This window comes from Typopeltis vanoorti, chromosome 5, assembly GCF_054136105.1.
Source record: "Typopeltis vanoorti isolate ZY-2024b chromosome 5, IOZ_Tvanoo_1.0, whole genome shotgun sequence".
In the NCBI taxonomy this organism is placed as follows: Eukaryota; Metazoa; Arthropoda; class Arachnida; order Uropygi; family Thelyphonidae; genus Typopeltis; species Typopeltis vanoorti.
In genome coordinates this window covers 139,792,131-139,814,204 of record NC_143553.1, presented here as the reverse complement: position 1 = coordinate 139,814,204, position 22,074 = coordinate 139,792,131, and the positions used below count along the sequence as shown (strand labels likewise).

Here is a 22,074-nt window from a genome sequence, read left to right as displayed (position 1 = left end):
ACATCTCGAAGATAACTGTGGCAGTCCTTCCTCCTCTGGGTCGAAGAATATCTTGGTGGCTTTTTTTTTTTTTGATAAAGCAACGTACACAGTCTACGCGTTACAATATATCCTGTTACTTCTCAATAAGCTAGCCACACGTTTTACTTGGTAAGAACATTCGATTAACTCCAATACTTTTTACAAACATTTGTAAAAGATTTAAAACATAAAAAAAATGTCAGCCTGAGGGGGGGGGGGAGACAGTAGACTGCGTCACTTCGATGGAACGAAAACGAACTGAAGCACTGATTGAGTAGTTAGTCATGCCTCACGCTTACGTAATTCAGTACTGGTAATCGGAAAAAATAGCAGTAAAGTCTTACCAGCAATTGAAATAAAAGGAATTATCTTTATACCTGTAAACACAGAGCTTCAGTAACCATCCCAAAAGTCGGAGAATAAACATAACAAAAAAGGCATATAATTAGCAATTGAGTATGCAGTAATTTCTATTTACTAACCATAATAAAATTATCTTCTTCTTTTTAGACATTTTCTGTCCACTGTTGGACGAAGGCCTCCTCCAGTTCTTTCCACCTTTCTCTGTTCTTGGCAATGGGTGACCGCTTTTCCCCAACAAAATTTGACAATTCATCACTCTACCTTCTTTTAGGACGTCCTCGGTCCTCGTTTCCTTTCTTTTCGAATCTAGTTCGTTAGTATGGTGGTCCATCGTTCATCTTCTCTTCTGGTGTCTGGCCCATTTCTACTGCATTTTAGTCGCTTTTGGTGAAGAATAATGTCAGTGATGTGAGTCTGGCTTCTTATCCAGGTGTTTCGCTTCTTATTTTTTAATGTGATGCCTACCATCAACCTGTCCATTTTTCTTTGAGTTGTTGCTAGTTTATTTGCCAGTGCTTTTGTTAGAGACCAAGTTTCACAACCATATGTGATGACTGGAAATATATACTGGTTAAATGTCTTTCTTTTTTAAACAGAGTGGGACATCATTGTTTTGAAAAATGCTTTTTAATTTTCTGAATGCATTCCAGGCAAGTTGAACTCTCCTATTTATTTCCTTTTGGAGTCCACAGTTTAGATCAATGAGATGACCTAAGTATGCATATGAAGAGACTCTTTCCAAGAAATCGTTTTCTATTATTATGATTTTTGGTGTTACAAAATGATTAAACATGATTTTAGTTTTTTCTCTGTTTATTTTTAGACCCGACTTTTCTGCTTTCATGATATAGATCTTCTATCATTATATATTCTTCTGGTCTTCTGGAGTGTTTTCAAAAATTATAATATCATCTGCATATCTTAGGTGTGTTAAGTTATAATTTATAACTTAACACACCTAATAATTTTATAAGTTATAAGTAATAATGTTATAAGTTATAACATTATAACCGCATGATAATGTAACATTATAAGTTAACAATACCCATATATTATAAACTGTCAACTGTCAGTGGATGAAAACAACCAATTATTAGCATATCCCAACGAATGCAAAAGGTCAAAACAAAATAGCAATAATGAGAAATTGAATTATCTATGAAGTGTAAATGTTGCCAAAAATCGTGAACAAAATCGGCAAGAGATAGCAGCCATCTGGCAGAGTCACTTCTACAACAGAATTTATGTCTGAGTTGTAGAACCTAAGCAAATATAATATTAACACACTTTGTTTGCAAACGAAGTGGTTAAGGACAAAGGAAGAAAGAACTTGTCGATATATTTCTTGAACAGCTGGAGTTTGAGTCTTTTTGGGGAAAACGGGTACTTTAGAACTTCTTTAGAAAATTCTAAAGTATAAGAGTATAACAGAATGCAAGGAAAGGATGAAAATCTATTTTGGTAAGTCTCTTTTACAGGTTTTGGGTGTGGGGGGGGAAGAGGGGGAGGAATGGTAGTGGCCACTTCGGCAGAACACGGTTCACGAAAATATCTATTTAAAGGAGGAATGAAGAGAGAAATAAGACGGGATTTTGTGGTAGCACTGAAGTTTGCAAGGTTTCACTCAATCTACTAGAGAATGGCAAATAGATCAGCGTTTACAATATTAGTGATTAATTAAATATCCACAGATCTCTTTTTTCTCCCTTCCCAAATTTCCCGATTGTACTGTTTTCGGTTGAATAATGTACAAACTGAATGTTGTTCAAAAGTATTCTTTTATGTTTTCTATTATTATTTATTTATTTATTTTTCAAATGCTTGGATTACTTCCCTTAGTTTCACACAACACATCGAAGCTTGCAATTTATGATTTCCAAATCATATTGTAGATCCCAAAGATTCGTTAACACAGAAAAATAAACGAATTTTTTTTATGTGACATAAAATATTCATTTAAAAATACCGCACTTTCTTTAATATCGATTATTCAAGATTTCTTTCTGTATTTTTAGTTTGAAGTGTTTAGTATATTACAGAAAACAAGAAAAAGTTGCTTAAAATTTATAACCCGAACTTACTTCCAACTGTCGATTGGATTTTGAAAGATAATCCATCCTTTCATCGTGGTTTCTGGCAGCATTCTTGTGTTCTTGGGCAAATCTTTTTTTCTCCAAATCGTAACGCATTTTTGCATTCGATAGCTTTTCCTTTAGAACTTCCTTTTCCTTTTCTAAATTTGAGATCTGTGAAGTCAAATAATGCATTTCGGTTAGAATTTTGCATCGAATTAATTTCTAGTCTTTCTAAACATTTTGAAATCTTACTAAGCAGTCTTTCGACTATTATTATTATTTTTTTAAAAGTGGATTTCCCTAAATTGGCTACTTAATTACACACCACGTTTTTTTTTTTTTTTTTTTTTTTTCCCCCAGCGGCAAGTGAGTTAACCAGTCGTGTATGAAAGCAGTAGAGTTTTTAGCTCTGTAAATCTGAGAACTAACGCAATTTCAGTTGTCCACACAATTCCATATGAGATTTTCGAAACGAGATTCCACGGATTCTTATTCTCGTAGTCTCCTCTGTGTATATATATATATATATATATATATATATATATATATATATATATATATAGGAATAAACCTGTAACCATCGTCGAAACTGAGTGAGCTACGGAGGCTGTAACGCAATTTACACTTCGTCTTATTCTTTCCCTCCTCTTTTACCTTGCGGTGGCGAGGATTTTTCTACATTTAACCGATACTGTCCCGAGGATAAGGTGGTTAGCTCTATACCTCCAGGTGTGTCCTATGTCTGTAGATGCGTGTGTTCACGAGCCGGTTTGCCTGGGGAACAAAAATCCCGAGTTTCCGGATGAAAAAAACCTGCCTCCGTATGAGACCGGCTAACTCACCATGGACTGCAAAGCAAACCAATAAATCAGTGACAGAAAGAATAAAGCCAGATTGCTCCCTCGAAGCTATGATCATCAAGCAAAAATTGTCATACTTTGGACATATTTGCGAGCAAATGACAGTCTGCAGAAGATGCTTGCTAAAGTTGATGGAAGCAGGAGAAGAGGAAAGCCAAGAATTAGATGGGTGGATGAAGTTAAAGAAGCAACTGGAAATTCTGAAAGATATGGCCAGATCTGAATGGAGAGCGTATGTTCATAGAAACACCAGGAGTCAGATGGAACCTAACACACAACAACTCACTTTTAGTGGAAAGAGACCAGATAAGGTTCCTCACGTCACTGACAGAATCGACTCCAGGTCTTTCCGACCAAAGGGCTTCGTCTATACTGACTGAACTACGGAGGCTCACGCAAATTACACACATAATAATAATTATACACTTGCCTCACAGTTACTGTTGGCTAGCTGATAGCTGGGAATGTTCTGTAAATGAACCGGAAGTGAACCGGGAAAAAAAAAAAACTTGTTTAATTTTGAAAAAGCCTCGAAAATTACTCTTCATTCAACCTTCAGCCATCGATGAAGTGTTTCTTCATCGGTGGCTGATGAAACAATTCAGGAAACAATATGCAAAATATGAATAAGAAATTTAAGTTGTCATTCATACTTTACAAATAGAGGAGAGCGAGTATGACCAAACAGATTTCGTGGGTCTCATAGTTCTCCGTTTATTTATTTATTTGGTTCCTCTCTTCCTGTTCCCTGACGATTCCTCACACGGGGAATATGAACCTCCTCGTTTTTACAGAGATGAGAGAGAGAGAGAGAGTGAGGACGGCTGCTTCCCCTTTCTTCGCTACTACTATTATTACTACTGTTGAAGTTCAAATGTGGTTTTTCGAAAAACCACGCTTTTACAACTCAACGCCTCACTATGAAGTTAGTATAAGTAATCATATGTTACAGATGTGATCTTGCAGGAACTTAAATACGTGCATTTTTCTTAATTAGACGGCCTGGCTGAGAGAGAGGAACTGTGTTTCCTCTCTCTCCGACCAACGAACGGTAAGTTCGAATCCACTTATCACACGGGTGTGTGAGAATATCTTTAGCTGGTTGATTTTCATCGTTCTGTGTGAGTCCACCACCCTGCTTATTGGAAGAGTGAAATAGCTTAAATAATTCCATGTTTGGTGCGTATGCACCAAAGTCATCTAATTTCCAGACGAGATGAATGTAAAAACAATTTAAAATTTTGTCAGTTCATGGAATGCAAGAAACTAATTACAGCATCCCTCGATTAATGCGCCTAATGCGTTCTTTAAAACAGGCACATTAATCTAAAACGCACTAATCGAATATAATAACCTATGGGAAAAAGTATAATTCGTTCCTCAAATTTCTTTTTTGACTCTTAATTTCTTTTCATAAAAGAATTAGAGTATGTCTCATGGCCTAGTTAAGGGAAAACCATGAAGCTGAAAGACAATAAAACATATTCAGAATATAAATTTATAATTCTACTTCTTAATAAAGAACTGAACTAACGTAGTTTGGCGGGCATTCTGTTTCTTTTTTTTTTCATACAACTGACTGTATGGCCCTATTGCCTCTTCTACTCTTCTGCAAATTTACTTCACCAGGGTCAGCCTGTAAGTATTGCTGCTTGAAAAGCAGCAATACTTACAGAATTATAAGAAAAAGAGTTTTCAATTGTTTCTGCGAAATCTCTTTGGGCTTGTCAGTAATTAAATTTTCTTCATATTCTTCAGGATCTTCCTGCTGTGCATATAAATTTAGCAGGTCGGAATCGCTCAATTTCTCAGAATGAGATTTAATCAACTTAGATTCATTTAAAAAATCCTCTAAAATCGTTTGCACATTTGGCCAGAAAAGCCTTGGAAGGCATTCGCTTCCAAAAAAAAAAAAAAAAAAAAAAAAAAAGACCGGTTTTATCGACGTTAAATATTTGTTGGTCCCAATAGTCACTTCTTTCACAATTTTCTTCAACATCTCAGGATAATTTGCGACCACTTCCTTATCTGCACTTGCAGTTTCGCCTGTGATTCGAACATTATGTAGGCTATTTCTCTTTTGAAACACTCAAACCACTCAGCACTAGCATGGAATTCTTCTTTTCCATCATTGATAGCGCTTTCTTTCAAGGTTGCAAGAGACTTAATGCTTTTGATTTAATAAGGTCAGTGCTTAGCGGGATTCGTTTCTGGTTACAATCTTCGATCCATGTAGAAATAAGTCTCTCTAATTCAATCATTATAATACTTTGATTTCGAGTGCATGCATGATGAACATGAAGCAGTCTTACCTTTCTCTTTGTATTCAGCAGCTTTGCTTAAAATTGTTCTTAGAGTTGATTCATCCATTTTTGTGTTCTTGTCCTATCTTTGCTCTGGACTCGCCTTGTTCATTATTATTATTACTGCGTGACACCTCCAGGGAGTACAAAGAATCATCGAAGGAAGGTACCTACTCAACAGCTCTCTATCTCCACCACTCCATCCACCAACTAAAACTAACCGCAATTACACCAACACCATCTACCGCCCGCTACTCCCACCACTAGTATTTTCACAGACAATCACAAACTTCTATGCCCACGGCAGGATTCGAATCCCCAGCCTTTTGGCTGGAGAGCGGATACGCTAACCACTCGGCCAACATTTCGTTTACTTCAAGTTTTTCTTCCAATGAGATTACTTTTCGAATCTTTTTCACACTTCCACTTTTTTGCTCACTTATTCTTTTATCCATGATGAAAGGTTAAGAAAATACTTAAAAAAATAAAAATAAGGAAAACAATTGCAAAGGAGGCACGAGATATGATGAGCAAAATGCTATGTAATTAGCAGACAACATAAATTTTGGCGGTAAATTTGGAACATAGTGTACATGGAAATAGTGTATTATGCCATTAAAAATAACTTTGGAAAATGTTTTAATTCGGTAACTAAATTATTTGACCCTCGTGAGATTTTTTAAAATAGTTAGCCATAGAAAATGTATAGCTAGAACATTTTTTAAATCTGTAACATTTAGTTTTAAGATGTATATAGGCGCACTAATCGAATTTGGGTATCGGAAAAAAAAAAAATGACGCACTAATCGGAGGCGCATTAATTGAGGGATTGCTGTACATATAAAACCTTCTATAATTTAGAACTAATCTACTACTGATAATATATAAAATATCCATCCATTTCTCTCGTCCGTCTGAGACAAGATGAGTCTCCGGATTAAAGGTTTTAGGCAGTTTAATACAGTCAGCTTCCCATTCCTCTGCTGCATTCTTCTAAGGGTAAGTGTTTTGTCTGTAATACGTGGGTGAGCCTCCATAGCTCAGTCGGTATACACGAAGCCCTTTGACCGGAAAGACCTCGGTTCGATTCCCGTCAGTAACATGAGTTAGCCGGTCTCATACGGAGGTAGGGGTTTTTTTTCACCCGGAAACTTGGGTTTTTCGTTCCCAAGAATAGGCAAACCGGCCCGTGAACACACACACATATACAGACATAGATCACACCGGGAGGTGTAGGGTTAACCACTTTATCCTCGAAACGGTAGCGGTTAAGTGTAGAAAAATCCTCGATGCCGCAAGGTAAAAGAGGAGGGAAGGAATAATAATAACAAGATACGTATGTGTTCACGAAAGGCAGATTTGCCTGTTTGAGTAAATATTTTAGAAAAGCACTGATAAAGATTCTTCGCGTCACAGATGGGATTCGAACCGGGGTAATTCCAACCGAAGAGTTTCGTCCATATTGACTGAGTTACGGAGGCTCTATCCAACAAGGGTGGGGGTCTGGAAAGTTCCGATAAACACCTAGAACAGAAATGATATTAAAGCAACTGATATAACCACAAGAAAGAACATACTATTAACAGAGTTATGAAGGTAACTATGTTCTTATATTCTTATATCCTCGTATGTTCTTTCTTGTGGTTATATCAGTTGCTTTAATATCATTTTTGTTCTAGATGTTCATCACAACTTTCCAGACCCCCCCCCCCCCCTCCTCGTATATATAATCATTCTTAAACAAACGTATACATATTTTTGTGCAATGTTCAGTATTGTTAATTAATTAGTCAGTGAATAATAGTTTCCAAATTGTTCAAATGCAGGTATACTTACCAGAGGACCTGTATCTTCTTTAATCTGTTCAGAATGCAGAGCTTTATTTAAGCCGAATACAATGCTACTATCATAAATGGCTTCGTAGCTGGCTAACGTCATGCGCAATTCGTCACGCACGCGTAATAACAGCAAGCCTCGCTCTGGACAGTTTGTTGTACATTGGCGAATCAATTCGTCTATAATGGAAATAATCAGAAAAGTTTGGCATATATTATTACTATTATTATTATTATTTAAGCCTCCATGGAGTCAAAAGACTCATCGCGGGAGGCCCTTCCTAAGAAACAGTCTATCATACCACTATTTGTTGATCGTTCTCGCTCTCACCATGCATTCCACAGTTCAACCACCCTCTATGCAAAGAAACCACTCCTCACCCTCTTGCTCACAATTTCCTTTCGTAACTTCCAGGGATGGCCCCCCTTGTCATCACTACTTCCCGCTGTTCAACCAAGCGAAAGAACTCCCTAGTATCAACCCTGTAACCACCTCTCAGCAGTTTAAAAGTCTCAATCATATCACCTCTCCTTCTTCCATCCATGAAACTCTGCAGTCCACATTCCTTCAGACGATCCTCATAACTAACATTGTACAGTTCTGAAACCATATTTGTTATCCGCCTTTGTACCCTATCCACAGTTAATTTATCCCCTTCAAATCCTGGGGACCAAAAATGAGAACAGTAGTCTAAATGTGGGCTGATCAGGGTCTTATACAACGAAATGATAACTCTTTTATTTCTGCAGGTCAGCGCCATTCTCATTATTGCAGCAATCCTCTGTGTTACCTTCACCACCTTTGCAATATGTCCCCTAAATTTCAGGTTTCTATCAATCATCAACCCCAGATTTCTTGTCTCCTCTACTTCCTCGAGTTTAATTCCTCCCATAGAGTATGCAGCGTCCCATCGATATGTCCCAAACCTCAAGACCTTACATTTTGCTGCATTAAACTGACACTCTCCATTCGTTTGTCCATCTGTCTAACTTATTCGAATCCTCTTGCAGGGCTACCACATCTGCACTATTACCAATAACCCCTCCCAACTTCACATCATCCGCAAACAACTGAATATCCCCCTGCAACCCACTGACAATGCTATTGATATAAAGGTTAAAAAATATAGGTCCCAGTACTGAGTGCTGTGGGACCCCACTTGTAACCCTCTGCCTCCTTGAAACTTCCCCACCATACACAAATCTCTGATACCTATCGGAAAGCCAATCCTGTATCCAGTTGACCAACCTGACATCCAAACACATGTGCTGCAACCTAAATATCATCTTATCATGTGGCACCCTGTCAAATGCTTTCGCTAAATCCAAGAAAATGGCAGTATATGTCTTTCCCTGATCTACTGCTCTTGTAACTTTATTATCAAGGGCTAGCATATTACTAAAACAAGAGCGTCTCTTCACAAATCCATGTTGACACTCACAGATAACATTACCCTCATCTGCTCAATGCTATATACGGTCCCTAACTAATTTCTCCAAGATCTTAACTACTGATGAAACACAAACTGGCCTGTAATTAGACAATTCCAGTTTTCTACTGCCCTTATGCAATGGCACTATCTTACCCTCCCTGCATTCCCTGGGCAACTTTCCCGAAGTCAGACTTTCATTGAAAAGCCAAGTCAAATGAGCTGTCAGTTCTTTAGCACATTCTCTCAAAATTCGTGGTGAAATACCATCCAGTCCACACAGCACAGCTTTACTAAAATTCAGAGTACTCAGTATTTGGAACACGCTCTCCTATTGCACCTCTAAACCTCGAACCTGCCCTATCCCTCTAGTATTAAAACCTTCTTCTCCAGGATGAAATACTCCAATAAAGTGCTCACCTGGATTGAGGAACTCCACTATATCCTCTACATCAGTCACTCCATTCCCATATTTATCCCACAATGTCATTCTCCCACAATCTCCTCCTACTGGCCACATAGTTAAAGAATTCCCTAGGATTTTCTTTGAATCTTCGGGCCAGTCTACACGAAGTTTTAAGATTTACAGTTCATGAGGTAATATAAATTCCAAAAATTACATATAAAATCAACTAAAACCATAAACAGGGCAATATAGCAACTCCTTAAACATTCAAAGAAAGATATCATCAATGTTTCTCAACAATTTAACAAAAAATAATATCAAACGATCTAGATTTACCTTAAATACATAAATGAAAAATCAAGTTAATTTAAGCCTTAAATAAATGAACAGATACGGTATTTAAATAAATAAATAAATATTTTCATATATTTATATTTATATTTATTGAATGGTATTTGCATCCTTTTTTTTTTTTAAAAAAAAGGGCATAAGATCTATTTAGATATTGAGCTATATTGTAGTGATATAGGAAATTTAATAGTAAACAACCATAACTTTTATGTTCAATTTTAATTATTTATACTTTAAATTCTATATAATATATATAGAATTGACATACATAATATATATATGTCAATTAAAATACATTTTATCAACTTATTCAGCTATTCTGCCTTATAAACTTTAGTCAAATATATATATCATGATTGATAAGTTTTAAGTAAGCTAACATGAAATGGCCAGTAAGCTAACATGAAAAAGATTTTAGATGACTATGGTATAGTAAAATATTTATTTCGGTTATGTTTACTTTATTTATTATAATTATATTTTGTTTATGAAGTGCATTAACATTTAATAATGGTATATTTATATTATGGTTACAGTTATGTTTTCATCAATTTAAAGCAAAGGTAAACTTATAATATATTCTTAGCCGATCGAAAACGCATTTCCCCATAATGACAACATAAAAATCCTACTGGTGGATTTTTATTGTCAAAACTGACTCAGGATATTTGATCACTTTCTCAAAGAATACATCCCAACAGTGTGTTGTAAAATTTACTGGACTATAGTTTATTATCAAAAGAACGTGCCTGGGTAACCGTGTAAATTTCTCATTTCCAGCAAAAGAAAAAAACGGAGATTTGATTCTATTGATGAACTTTTTCTATTTTGTTTATTTTTTAAATTTTTTTTATTTTTTGGGTCTATTATGGAGTTTTCAATCTTTGGTATTCTATTTTTATTTTAAGAGGAAAATAAAAAGACTTCGGATTTTAACTGCAACGTAGAAAAATCGGCTGTACAGTACGCATATGATACATAGAGTAATACTACGTGGGATTGGGAATAAGAGTTGGTAGCAGCTATCCACCTCCGTATTATCATCATCATTCCGTTTAGGACGATGCCAGAAATTCACTTAATTCATAATAGCAAAAAGATGACGACGCTCGATGTGGATTTTCAAAGGCTAGGGTTAAAAGAGCGTCGTCTTACTTTTGGAACGAAAAGGTGTTATTTTTTTTTTTTATCACAATAATCAAAAACAATTAATTATCAATTACATGTTCTAATTGGGAAAACATATTTTTCGTTATATAGAGCACTTCCTTTTTATTTATTTATTTATTCTTAAGCGAATCATATCCAGAAAAAGGTTGTGAATCCATTTGTACATAGAACCATGATTGGACTAAAAGTTCGATAATACGGAAGCACTTTTGAACAAACATGGAACTTTTTTTCCAACTTCCGGCTTCCACTAACTAGGTCTCACAGTGGGCAATGAAATTCATCTACCAGCTTAAATTAAAACTGAACATTTCCTCCTGAAGTTTCTAAACTTGGACAACAAATTTTAGCTGTATTGTATATATATCTCTCATATCTCGATATAATTAGAATTGTACTCATCCAGAGTACAATTTTAAGATGAAATTGTACCCCAAACAATAATGAAGAAATTAATCAATAATAATTATTTCTCATACATTTCCCATTTACTTACCGAAGCACTGAGTATAGAGGTCTCGTCTAATGGGACAAATTCCAGTTGATCTCGCTTGCCTTTGTTGCATCTGAACTCCTAGTTGCTGTTGAAGGTTCAACACATCTGTTCTTGTAGCTGGTTCACGTGACACTGCGAATATATATACTTGTCCATCTTCTTCATATTCTCTGCGTGTGGAAATACGAATGTTAATAATTAGCAATGATACGAGGGGGCTGAGAAGTTCCGATAAACACTTATAGAACAAAAATAATATTAAAGCAATTGATATAACTATAAGAAAGAAAGAAAAGGGAAAAATTATTAGAGTTTGATGAAACATGGGGGTTAAAGGGTTTTAAGATATGTTCTTTCTTGTGGTTATATCCTGTCTTGTCTTAAGCTTTTCACGAACCATTGAGGTTCTTCAGCTGTGGATTTCACAACCGCGACAGTCCTGAGGTGTGTTCCTGGGCCGGTTTGCCTATTCTGGGGAACGAAAAACCCGAGTTTCCGGGTGGGAAAAAACCCCGTACCTCCGTATCAGATCGGCTAACTCACCTTTAATCGAAAGAAACCAGATAAACTGAATAGCAACAAATAAACCATAGCAACTGATACAACCACAAGATCTTGTGGTTATATCAGTTGCTTTAATATCATTTTTTCTATAGGTGTTTATCAGAACTACTCAGTCCCCCCCCCCCTCGTAGAGTAACACACACATAGTTAATAGTTAATTAATCTGCAGCTGAAATTATTAATACAAGTATATAAATACAATATAAATACAAGTATTATTTGTGTAAAACAGCCATGTTATAACTACAAAATTCAAACGGAGAAGTTAATATCATCGAATAAAGTAATATAACACACACACACACACACACACACACACACACACACACACACACACACACACACACACACACACACACACACACACACACACACACACACACACACACACACACACACACACACACACACACACACACACACTTAAATAACTCAGCCATCTGAACTACATTTATGAAACTTCGTAATAACCACAAAATGCCATATTCATAGTGATGTTCTTCAACTTCGAAACCGATGGAATTGATTCACGAGTTTTCATCAGTTTCGAAGTCACTTGAACATTTCTGTCATGATGTGGCTTCATGAATTATTAGGGAACACTGCAGGGTATGTCCCATAAATCTCTGTTTGCTAAGCAGTTCAGAATGCAGACGATAATGATGATGATGAAGGAGCAAACACTAATAATGCGAACTGATCATCAGATACTTATGAAGAGGATATCAAAATAAATAAAAATAAAACTTCGTGGTTAATGGCTAACGTACTTTTTTTCAACGTTGCCTGAATCATGCTGGAGTTTCATAGGCTCAGAAAAAATCCGTGGCATTACATTAGTTTTCAATTTCCAGCTTCGGTTAAAAGAATCAAGAGCAGATAGAGATCTTTACTCTAAATCATCTGCTGCTGCGATGACTACAAGACATCCAGTGGGCACAGATGTACACTGCTTGGAAAGTAGTCAACGGACACTCCCATGGGCAAGGTTCATCGTGACATGTAACAAGTCACGTATTTGGAGCCAGTATGAATTGGAGGAATATGATGCACCCAAGTCGGTGCAACTGTGTCAGGGTGAAATGGCCGCAAGAAGGAAACTGATAGAGTTCGAAAGAAGCATTGTGATAGAACGCCATGTTGCAGGTGCCTATCTCTTTGGGAAACTGTTGACAAATTGGGCCGTCTCAGGTCAACAATCAGTGATACTATAGAAGCGCACGGAGTGAACTGCAAGTGCTACTCGTTGTGGACGACAACCCCACTCACCGAACGTGACTGTAGGATGCTGCGAAGGAAAATACGTAAAAACTGCCATTCGTCGGCCGACACATTGAATACGGAGTTCCGGTCATCGACTGGAACAGGAATCTGCACAAAAACATTCAGAACCGAAGCTCATGACATGCTCATGACACCGCAATATGCAAGCCCCCATATTATTATTACCCGAACCAACATGTGCGAAAAGAGTGTACAGTGGGATGTGGAAGCTTCGAAAGCTGTGTTATGGAGCGACGACTCACGCTATATCCTGTATAGAGTAGGCAGACAGGTGTGGCTGTCGCGGATGGCCGGTGAACGTCTCTTAACCGAGTGCGTAAAGAAAACTATGAAATTCGGAGGTGGCGGTGTAATGGTATGTTCCTGTCTTTCCTAGTTTGCCCTCGAAACTGTCTGGCGCTACGAACGTTGTTCTTGAACTGCGAGATACTTCTCGCAGTTCAAGAACATTCTAGACAATGCAATGCGTCCTACTTTGTGGCATTTCGATGGAACTGACTATTGTCTCTTTCAGCAAGACAATGCACCGTGTCATAAGGTTGCTGTAACTGCGTGGTTTGTTGACATAAATATCGCTACATTTTTACTGGTCTCCACAAAACCCTGATCTCAACGCTATTGAACATGTCGCGGATGAACTGTGAGCATCGGGTGAAGTCAATGGACGTCTGCCCCACAACCATCCAGGACCTCAATTCATTCGTACAGGAAGAATGGTCAAAAATCCCATTGATCGCTATCGTAGCTTGTGGAAAATATGTCCCATACGAATGCTGCAGTCATCGCAGAGAAAGGCGGTCCTACAGTTTATTAGGGTGTGCGCCATGGCCTGTTTGTTCCTTATACTATGATGTCTGTTAACTTCTTCGCAAGCAGTGTATATTATTGTCTTTAGGTGGTATATGAATTTCATCGCTCAATTATGAGACCACCGCCGTGCTTATTGGAAATAGACCTGAAGTGGCTTGAAAAAGTTCCATGTTTGGTCACTAGGGCAGAGTTTGTGGATTATGTATAAATAAGATAAAAATAAAAATAAAAATAAAAAAAAAGAGAAAAAAATTCTTAACCTACTCCACGGTATTAGGTTAAATAACCTCGTGGGAGGGAATGACATAAAAATGCATATACGAAAAAATGTAATAACAAGATGTTGTTTGATAAGCATGTACTTGACATGATAATCAAACACTTCAAGTCAGGTTATTAGCTTAAAGTTTGAATTAAAAATTCTACTGCGATATTTTTACATAACATATTTTTAGTTTTATTTCCGACAACAAGTAAAATGGTGTAAATTATCAACTGTGTTTGCACATAAAGTTATTTTGTCATGTGAATTTTTGAAACAAGTAGCACAATTTTAATTCATATGTTTATGTTTATTAAATTTAATAAATCGGAATGTAAATTATTGAGTAGCTAGAATATTATCGTCCTCCGACTGCGGAAAGGAATTATCATATAATAATCCTTTTAAAACCAAACCACTATACATCTTTTTATTATAATATTTTAAATGTATTAACTTAATTTACAGCGTCATGAACAAGACCAGCATATTCTATGCTAAGTATGAATAACACGGTGTTAATGAGGCATTATACGAGGGCGGTCGAAAAGTTAACCTAACAATGAAAAAGCGAATTTATAATTTCAAAATTATTTTTATTTTTCAACATAATCTCCCGTAAGACTAATACTGTACATTTATTCTAGCGAGATTATCTCGTCCCTGTAGTGGTTCTCAGTATGATCTGCAAAATACCCCTCTACAGCTGCAATCACCTCTTTTCGAAGAAAAATGCTGACCAGCGAGGGAGAGTTTCAGTTTTGGAAAGAGACAGAAGTCAGAGGGAGCCAATTCTGGGGAATAGGGTAGATGTTCCAACAATTAATAGTGCAGATCCCTTAATTTTCCCATTACCAAAACACATTTGTGGGCAGGTGAAAGTTGATAAAAGTTCTGATGAAAGTTGATTTTTTTCTTCTGCACACGGGGTTTTTTCTCACGAATTTTTTCGTCTATTCTGGTTTAAAAATCGAAATAATGTTCCCTGGTTATTGTTTTACCCTTTTCAAGATAGTTAATAAACAAAATGCCTTTGGCATCCCAAAACACCGATGCCATGAACTTTCCTGCTGATGGAACCGACTTTGTTTTCTTTGGCGCTTGAAAACCAGCTTCTGTCCACTGTTTTGACTGCTGTTTGGATTTTGGTGTGTAATGGTGAATCCAAGTCTCACCCATAGAATAAATCGACTCAAAATATCAGTTTTACTCTTGTTAAAACGCTCCAAGCACTGTTCAGAGATTTTCATGCGAGTGCGTTTCTGATCTGCTGTGAGCAACCGCAGCACCCATCTTGCGCAATGCTTCTTCATTTGCAATTCTTCATGCAAAATATATCCTACTCGTTCTTTTGAAATGCCTATAAAAAAAAAAAAAAAAAAAAAAAAAATCAGCTAACGCCTTTTTATTCCCGTATACGGGAGTAGGCGAGGCCATTTAGCCCTATCTAACTTTTGGAGACTGAGTGGGCAGTTCAATCTCCACTGGTACCCAATCAGAGACAGATGGCCCAAGGCTATCACTAATTAAGCTGTACGCAGTGAAAAGAGACGGCTCAAATGTGCCGCCATCTCGTGGTCCCTAACCCTAACACAATATATTTAATGTCTGAAATAATGTGGGTTCTACGGTCGATTTTCTTGAGTTTACAGGACGAAAAACCCGAGTTTCCGGGAGGAAAAACCTGCTCGCCCGTGCCAGAGATCGACTAACTCGGGAACCGGTCGAAAAAAGGCTTAGAAAAATTTCCTCTAGTCGCCGACTAGACTCGAAACCAAGCCTTCCTTCGTGCGGCCAAGCGCGGTGGTGTGCAAACGCCACATCCACTGAGCTACACAGGCTCTTATAGTCTAAGCAATTTCACGCACTTTGACTCGCCATTCATCCAATACTATATCGTGCACTTGACAATGATTTCTGGTGTTGTTACACTTTTTGGACGTCCTTCATGTGGATCATCTCCAAGGCTGGCATGGCCATGTTTAAACTTGACAGCCCATTTCTTAATTGTCGAAAAACGAAGGAGAACAGTACCCATAAACGTTTTTGAACTTCGAATCAATTTCATAAAAGTTTATGGGCACTTTTCTTTGTAAAAGAAAGTATTAAGCCTTCTTTTACAAAGAATTTTATAACCCCACGATACTCAATTTTATCCATTTCAAGGGAAACAGACAACACTTTTGCTTCAGACAGCTGTATAAACCAAACTACTTGATAAAATGACTTGCAATTTCACATGAGTACCTATATCAGATGTACCAACTTAGAAAAAAAAATCTTGCCGATCGTGTTGCCATCTATGGCCTAGGCCGATAACGTTTCAGACCACCCTCGTGTCAAGCAATGCTTAGTCTTTATTTCAGTTGTAAGTTAGTAGTTAGAATTGAAGGAAGTACAGGAAGATGGTTTAATGTTAAATATGGTGTCAGACAAGGATGTACATTATCCCCTTTGTTATTCATTACCTATATGGATCACATTATGAAGGAAAGTGGTATTAAACCTGATATCAAAATTGGAGATGTTAATGTCAGTTCTTTGCTTTATGCGGATGATATTATACTTCTAAATAAATCCGCTACAAGATTCCCTGACTAAATTGAATAACTGTTGTAATAGATATGATGTGAAGGTCAGCAATAACAAGACAAAGACAATGAAATATGTACAAGTTGAAAATATCAACTGCATTGTGAATGGAACCTATAGAACAAGTAAAACATTTTGCCTTTACAGACAGGGCGAAATACGTAAGTCACCTCTCATGAATAACTAATTCATTTTAACTATATGCAATAAATGAGATGAAGTAATGAATGCATTAATCGGATTAAAAGATGGGAGGACATGTTCCTATAAATGTCCAAAAGTTACAGTTTATGTTTCTTTATACATTAATAAATCTTTGGAACATCGGAAATTTATAAAAAGCTTAAAGTTTGTTTCAGTTCTTCCGTTATTCAAACGGAAGAACTAAAACGATTTTATTTCTGTTATCTGGAAAAAGAGATAAAATCAGAAATTACAGACCACTATCTATATTATGAGTCTCAGAGGTTATTGAAATCCCAATTAAAAAAAAAAAAAACGATTACTAGCCAAGTACATATCCTTTCACAAGTCTAATTAGTACTAGTTCAGATTCGGATTCGATACGGAAAAAGTGCTGTTGGAGTTCCATGAAACAGTTTAGTTGTATAAATTAACGTTTGTAGTGGTAGTTGTGTGTGTTGGTGTTGTTTCGGTGGGGGTGTTTGTTGTGGGTGCTTGGTGGTAAGTACTGAATTGTTTTGTGAAGGGTTTCTTTGTTGACCTAGGCAACTACATTGTGTACAAAGAGGATTGTTATGTTATTCTTTCATGTGCTATGCTGTGAAAGGCTGTGGGTTCGTATCCCGCCGTGGGCATGGATGTTTGTGATTGTTTGAGGAAATACTAGTGGTCGTCATCGGCGATAGATGGCGGTGGTGTAGTTGAGGTCAGTTGGTGGATTGTGAGTGGTGGAGACAGAGTTGTAGAGTAGATGCCCTCACTTGATGAGTCTTTGGACTCCCTGGAAGTGACTAATAATAATAATAATAAATAATAATAATTATCAGCATTCAGGAATCCGTTAGCAGAGCTAATCTCGGGTGGAATGGTCACTTCAACAGAATGGGTGAGGAAAGATTAGCAAAACAAAAAAAGTTTTTACTTTTATTGAGGTCTCATCAGTGGAAAGCCAGACCAAAAGAGATACCAAGGTCAAATGTACATCATGAGCAAACTTTGTTTGCTTACACTTGGATAAAGGATAAAATAAGAATATAATTTCTTGGCAAAACACGTGTTCTCTGCCAGGTTGGCAGGAAAAAGACCCAGAGGAAGACCAAGATATAGGTGTATTGATACAGTAAAAAGTGCCTTAGAAGACAGAAGTATAAGACCTGATAATGATGCAGTTTTGACTGGTAACAGATTGATTTGGATGAGAATTATATACAGGATATAATTTTCAGGAACTCGATGATGATGTATGAATAATAGACACTCACACCTTGGAGGCAGTACGGTATGTAATATCTCTTCCAAAGGATCCCGTTTTGCTGAATCCTCATCTTTAGTAATAAGTGTGGGCGTGAGGAAGCGAGAATCGCTTCAGGTTCATGAGTTGAGGAATTATCATACGATAATCCTTTTAAAACCAAACCACTTTATATCTTTTCATTATAATATTCTAAATGTATTAACTTTATTTAAAGCATCATGAATGGTCCATTATATTCTTCCAGTATATTCTATGCTAAGTATGAATAATAGATACCTTGGAGGCAGTACGGTATCTAAGATCTCTTCCATAGGATCCCGTTTTGATGAATCCTTCTCATCTTTAGGTGACGAGTGTGGACGTGAGGAAGCGGGAATCGCTTCACGTTCAGGAGACAAACGTGGAATTTTTGTTTTCTGTAATTAAAAATAAAGTGTGTAATTGAAGATAAACAGTGTTTAAGAAATTTACATTCATTACAATTTTAATAATAATAATATTCGTGCTAGAATCTATTCTTACTAGAATTATGTAATTGTTCTTGCTGGTTTGGCAGTGGGTAATAAATATTTGTATACACATAGATGAAAGATAAAATTCCTAAAAAATAAAATGGATTTCGGTACGAGACAATCTAATCAATAAGTTGATAATTATATTACTTAGTGAAAAGTAATGATCAAAATCACTTTTATTGTCATCAAATAGCTTATAAATTTTTGAAAAGGTGTTGAAGTATTTTCGCAAATAAATTAAAAAATATTTTTAAAAAATGTTAGGATTTAGAGCCGCCAGAAGCAGAAGTTGTCTGTTATACTCTCCTGAAAGTCTTGGTTTATTAACAGAGCTCACTATCGGAGAAAGCTGTAGGGCAAAGACTGGCTGCACGCCTGTCTTCAGAAAGGTTAGAGCTACAGTCGCTCCATCTACTCCCTATGGGGAATAAAAGGCGTTAGGGAATTTTTTTTTTAAAAAAATAAATAATCTGTAATTTGACTACTTATTTATAAAAGAAGTACACTACGGTGTCCGGTTGGCAATGCGTGTGTAAAGGGTGAGAGGAATAATAAAGCAATTTTGCCCATCACGATCAAGATGAGTGCATAAACTTAATAAACACTAAGAAATACTCGTAATGATATTACACAAATGATGACCTGATCTCTTCGTATCTTAATAATACAGTCTAAACAAATGTCAAAGCTGTCTGAGAAATTCTTTATATATATAAAATGCTGCTGCTGTGGATGTTAAAGATGCTATGTAAACAGCGCTTTTATTGGTTTCAATGAAATACATGAATGTATTTTAAATACTGTAAGAATTATACAGGTGTCTGTATATTCTCGTAATCACTATCACGATGTTAGATCAGCAGAAGAATAATCATTTAGGTTCGATTCTACTCATCGACTATAGAATTTTATTTTTATCCTCAAAGGGTTCCAAAGTTAGAAGAATTGTAGGCTGGATTTTTTTCCTCACAGATACTTGGATTTTTAACCCGATGATTTAGAAATACTGGCACATGTGAGAAGATGGCTGCACTTGTCTACCATAACTGTCGTCATCCATCTTCTTCTACGGTTATTAACGGGTCCATAACTGTCAAAGATATCTTTGGATTTCATAACCATAATTACAGGAAAAGGTGGTTAGCCCTGTTTCCTATAAGTATACTCTTATACGAGTATGTCAATTGCGTGTGTTCTGGTCGGTTTGCCTATATGTGGAGTGAAACCTGCCACATCCGTATGAGAACGGCTAACTCACCTTCAGTTGAAAATTCCTGATAAATGTACTTCGCGTCCTAGACGGGATTAGAACCCAGGTCTTTCTAATCGAAGGGCATGGTCGTAAACGACTGAGCTACCGAGGATCATTGTTGCTATCCTCAGGTTTAAAAATCATTGGTAGAAATGAGCTGAAGAGTATTGCTAGCTGCCTATCGATTTCCGAAAACTAGAGCTAAACGAGTTCAGCTTACTCCCTTTGGAGATTCAAACATCAGAGAATTTACTTTATTCATTTTAAAATGGTATACAGTTATCCTGCCTGCAGTCGTTAGGCAAGGATCGCTATGTATAATTTTTACTCAAGGACCTGGCTTATTGTACAAGTCTGCATTATAAATGATTGAATGTAGACTATCAAGCTATATTTCTGATCAATTCAGAGTTACAAATCAAGAGTGTAGATCTAAGTTAAGTACGCGGCGATTATACTTCTTTGTAACTGAAAAGTTATAGGTATATAAAATGAATATTAATTCTCCTTAGTGCAGTCGATATAGTTACGGCGTCCTTTGAAATGGAAGGAAATGGGTTGGAATAATGTCTAGGCAGTGATGAACTTTTATAACTTTTCAATCGAAAAGTTATAAAAGTGTGTGGGTTAACATGTCTCATAATGAAGTAGAGGGTTGGTTTCCTTCTGCAAAACAGAACGGTAAACAGACCATAGGAAATAAGCATTCTGCATAGCAGACTATGCTGATAGGATTTATCGCGCCATAGTAGAACAAATCAATTTTATGAGAATCAAAGTCATCTTGGCCGTAAGAGGTCATTGAGCCCAGTGGAAGTATGGGAAAATGAAGAGCAATGAAAATTAATATTCTCTACATAACAGTCATAGCGATTAAAATAGCAAATAGTGATATTATATTCAAAGCTTGGTGCAAAGATGAAGAGGCGTATTTCGTTTATTTACGCATATGCATTTTTGGTCAAGTTAACGTGAAAAACTTAACTTGACATCAGCAAGTAATTGAAGGAAGATCGGAAAGAAAATAGTTAAAGACGGCAGTGTCAAAAGAAGGAAAAACGGAGTAATAACGACACTGACAAAACAGAGTACAGAATAATCAATGACTTAACTATCGACCGATAATGGGATGTGTCTGTATTACTATTGTCGTCGTTGTTTATTGTAGCTCCGTCAGTTTTGATGAGGCTCTTTCGCTGGTTCGAACACCGTCTATGACGGAAAGAACCTTTTTCACTACTTTGCAATTTAAAATGAGTGAGCCAGTCTCACATGGCAACAACAGGATAGCTTAAATTCGAGTTTTTCATACCTCAAAACAGGCAAACTGACCAGGACATATGCATTTTACAGATACAGTACAAAACGCAAATATTACTGATATTACTTGCACTGTCGCAAGTAATATCAAGTTTCTGAGAAGCCTAGCTACTTGAGACGCTTAAGAGCCTTGTCAAGAAACAAAGATAATTTCTTGATGCTGTGCCCTTCCTTTCAATGGTTAATCCGACTATATGCAAAATTATTCCTGAAATTTGTATTCAGGAATGTCATAACGTTCCTTTTGGTTTCTGATAGGAATCTTCTGCCTGCATTTCTCATTTATGTTGTAGCTGCAGAAGAAATACTACCTGAAGCATATATAAGGATGTATTTCATTATCGAGTTTAATCGGCAAGAATCAAGACCCAATGATAAACACTATCATTGGAAACATCTGGATTTTCTAGTTCTGGTCTGCAAAAATACTCTTGAGGACTTTGGTCGTATTTCCCCATTTACAGCGAGACTATGAGTAATTCAGACACCACTGAGATACAGACTGCCGGTAGCAAAGATGTTGTTCGGAATGACCTGAACTTGAATCTCATCTAAGATGCGAGGTACATTTATGAGGTCTTTTCAAATGAATGTGAGTAAGCTAGTCTTATACAGAAGTGGCAGGATTTCTCTTACAGGAAGTGTTTTTTTTCCCCGCATAATAAACTGGTTGGCAAACACTCGCAATTAATGCATGTGACTTAGTGACTTTAATTACACGTAGTAT

General features: G+C 36.7%; 1 protein-coding gene across 3 annotated transcripts in view; it reads right to left on the bottom strand.

The window, feature by feature from the left end:
- LOC150106871 (33 kDa inner dynein arm light chain, axonemal-like) overlaps nucleotides 1–22,074 on the bottom strand; it is a 70,285-nt gene that overhangs the window by 30,226 nt on the left and 17,985 nt on the right. For 2 of the 3 annotated variants that reach the window (XM_090392782.1, XM_090392783.1), the window contains exons 2-5: nucleotides 18,537–18,676; nucleotides 11,311–11,480; nucleotides 7,459–7,637; nucleotides 2,466–2,630 (exon numbers count right to left, since the gene is read on the bottom strand). In XM_090392782.1, the coding sequence (XP_090248908.1) occupies nucleotides 2,466–2,630; nucleotides 7,459–7,637; nucleotides 11,311–11,480; nucleotides 18,537–18,676 (654 nt within the window). The remainder of the gene's footprint in view (nucleotides 1–2,465; nucleotides 2,631–7,458; nucleotides 7,638–11,310; nucleotides 11,481–18,536; nucleotides 18,677–22,074) is intronic. The other variant, XM_090392784.1, reaches the window with a different exon arrangement.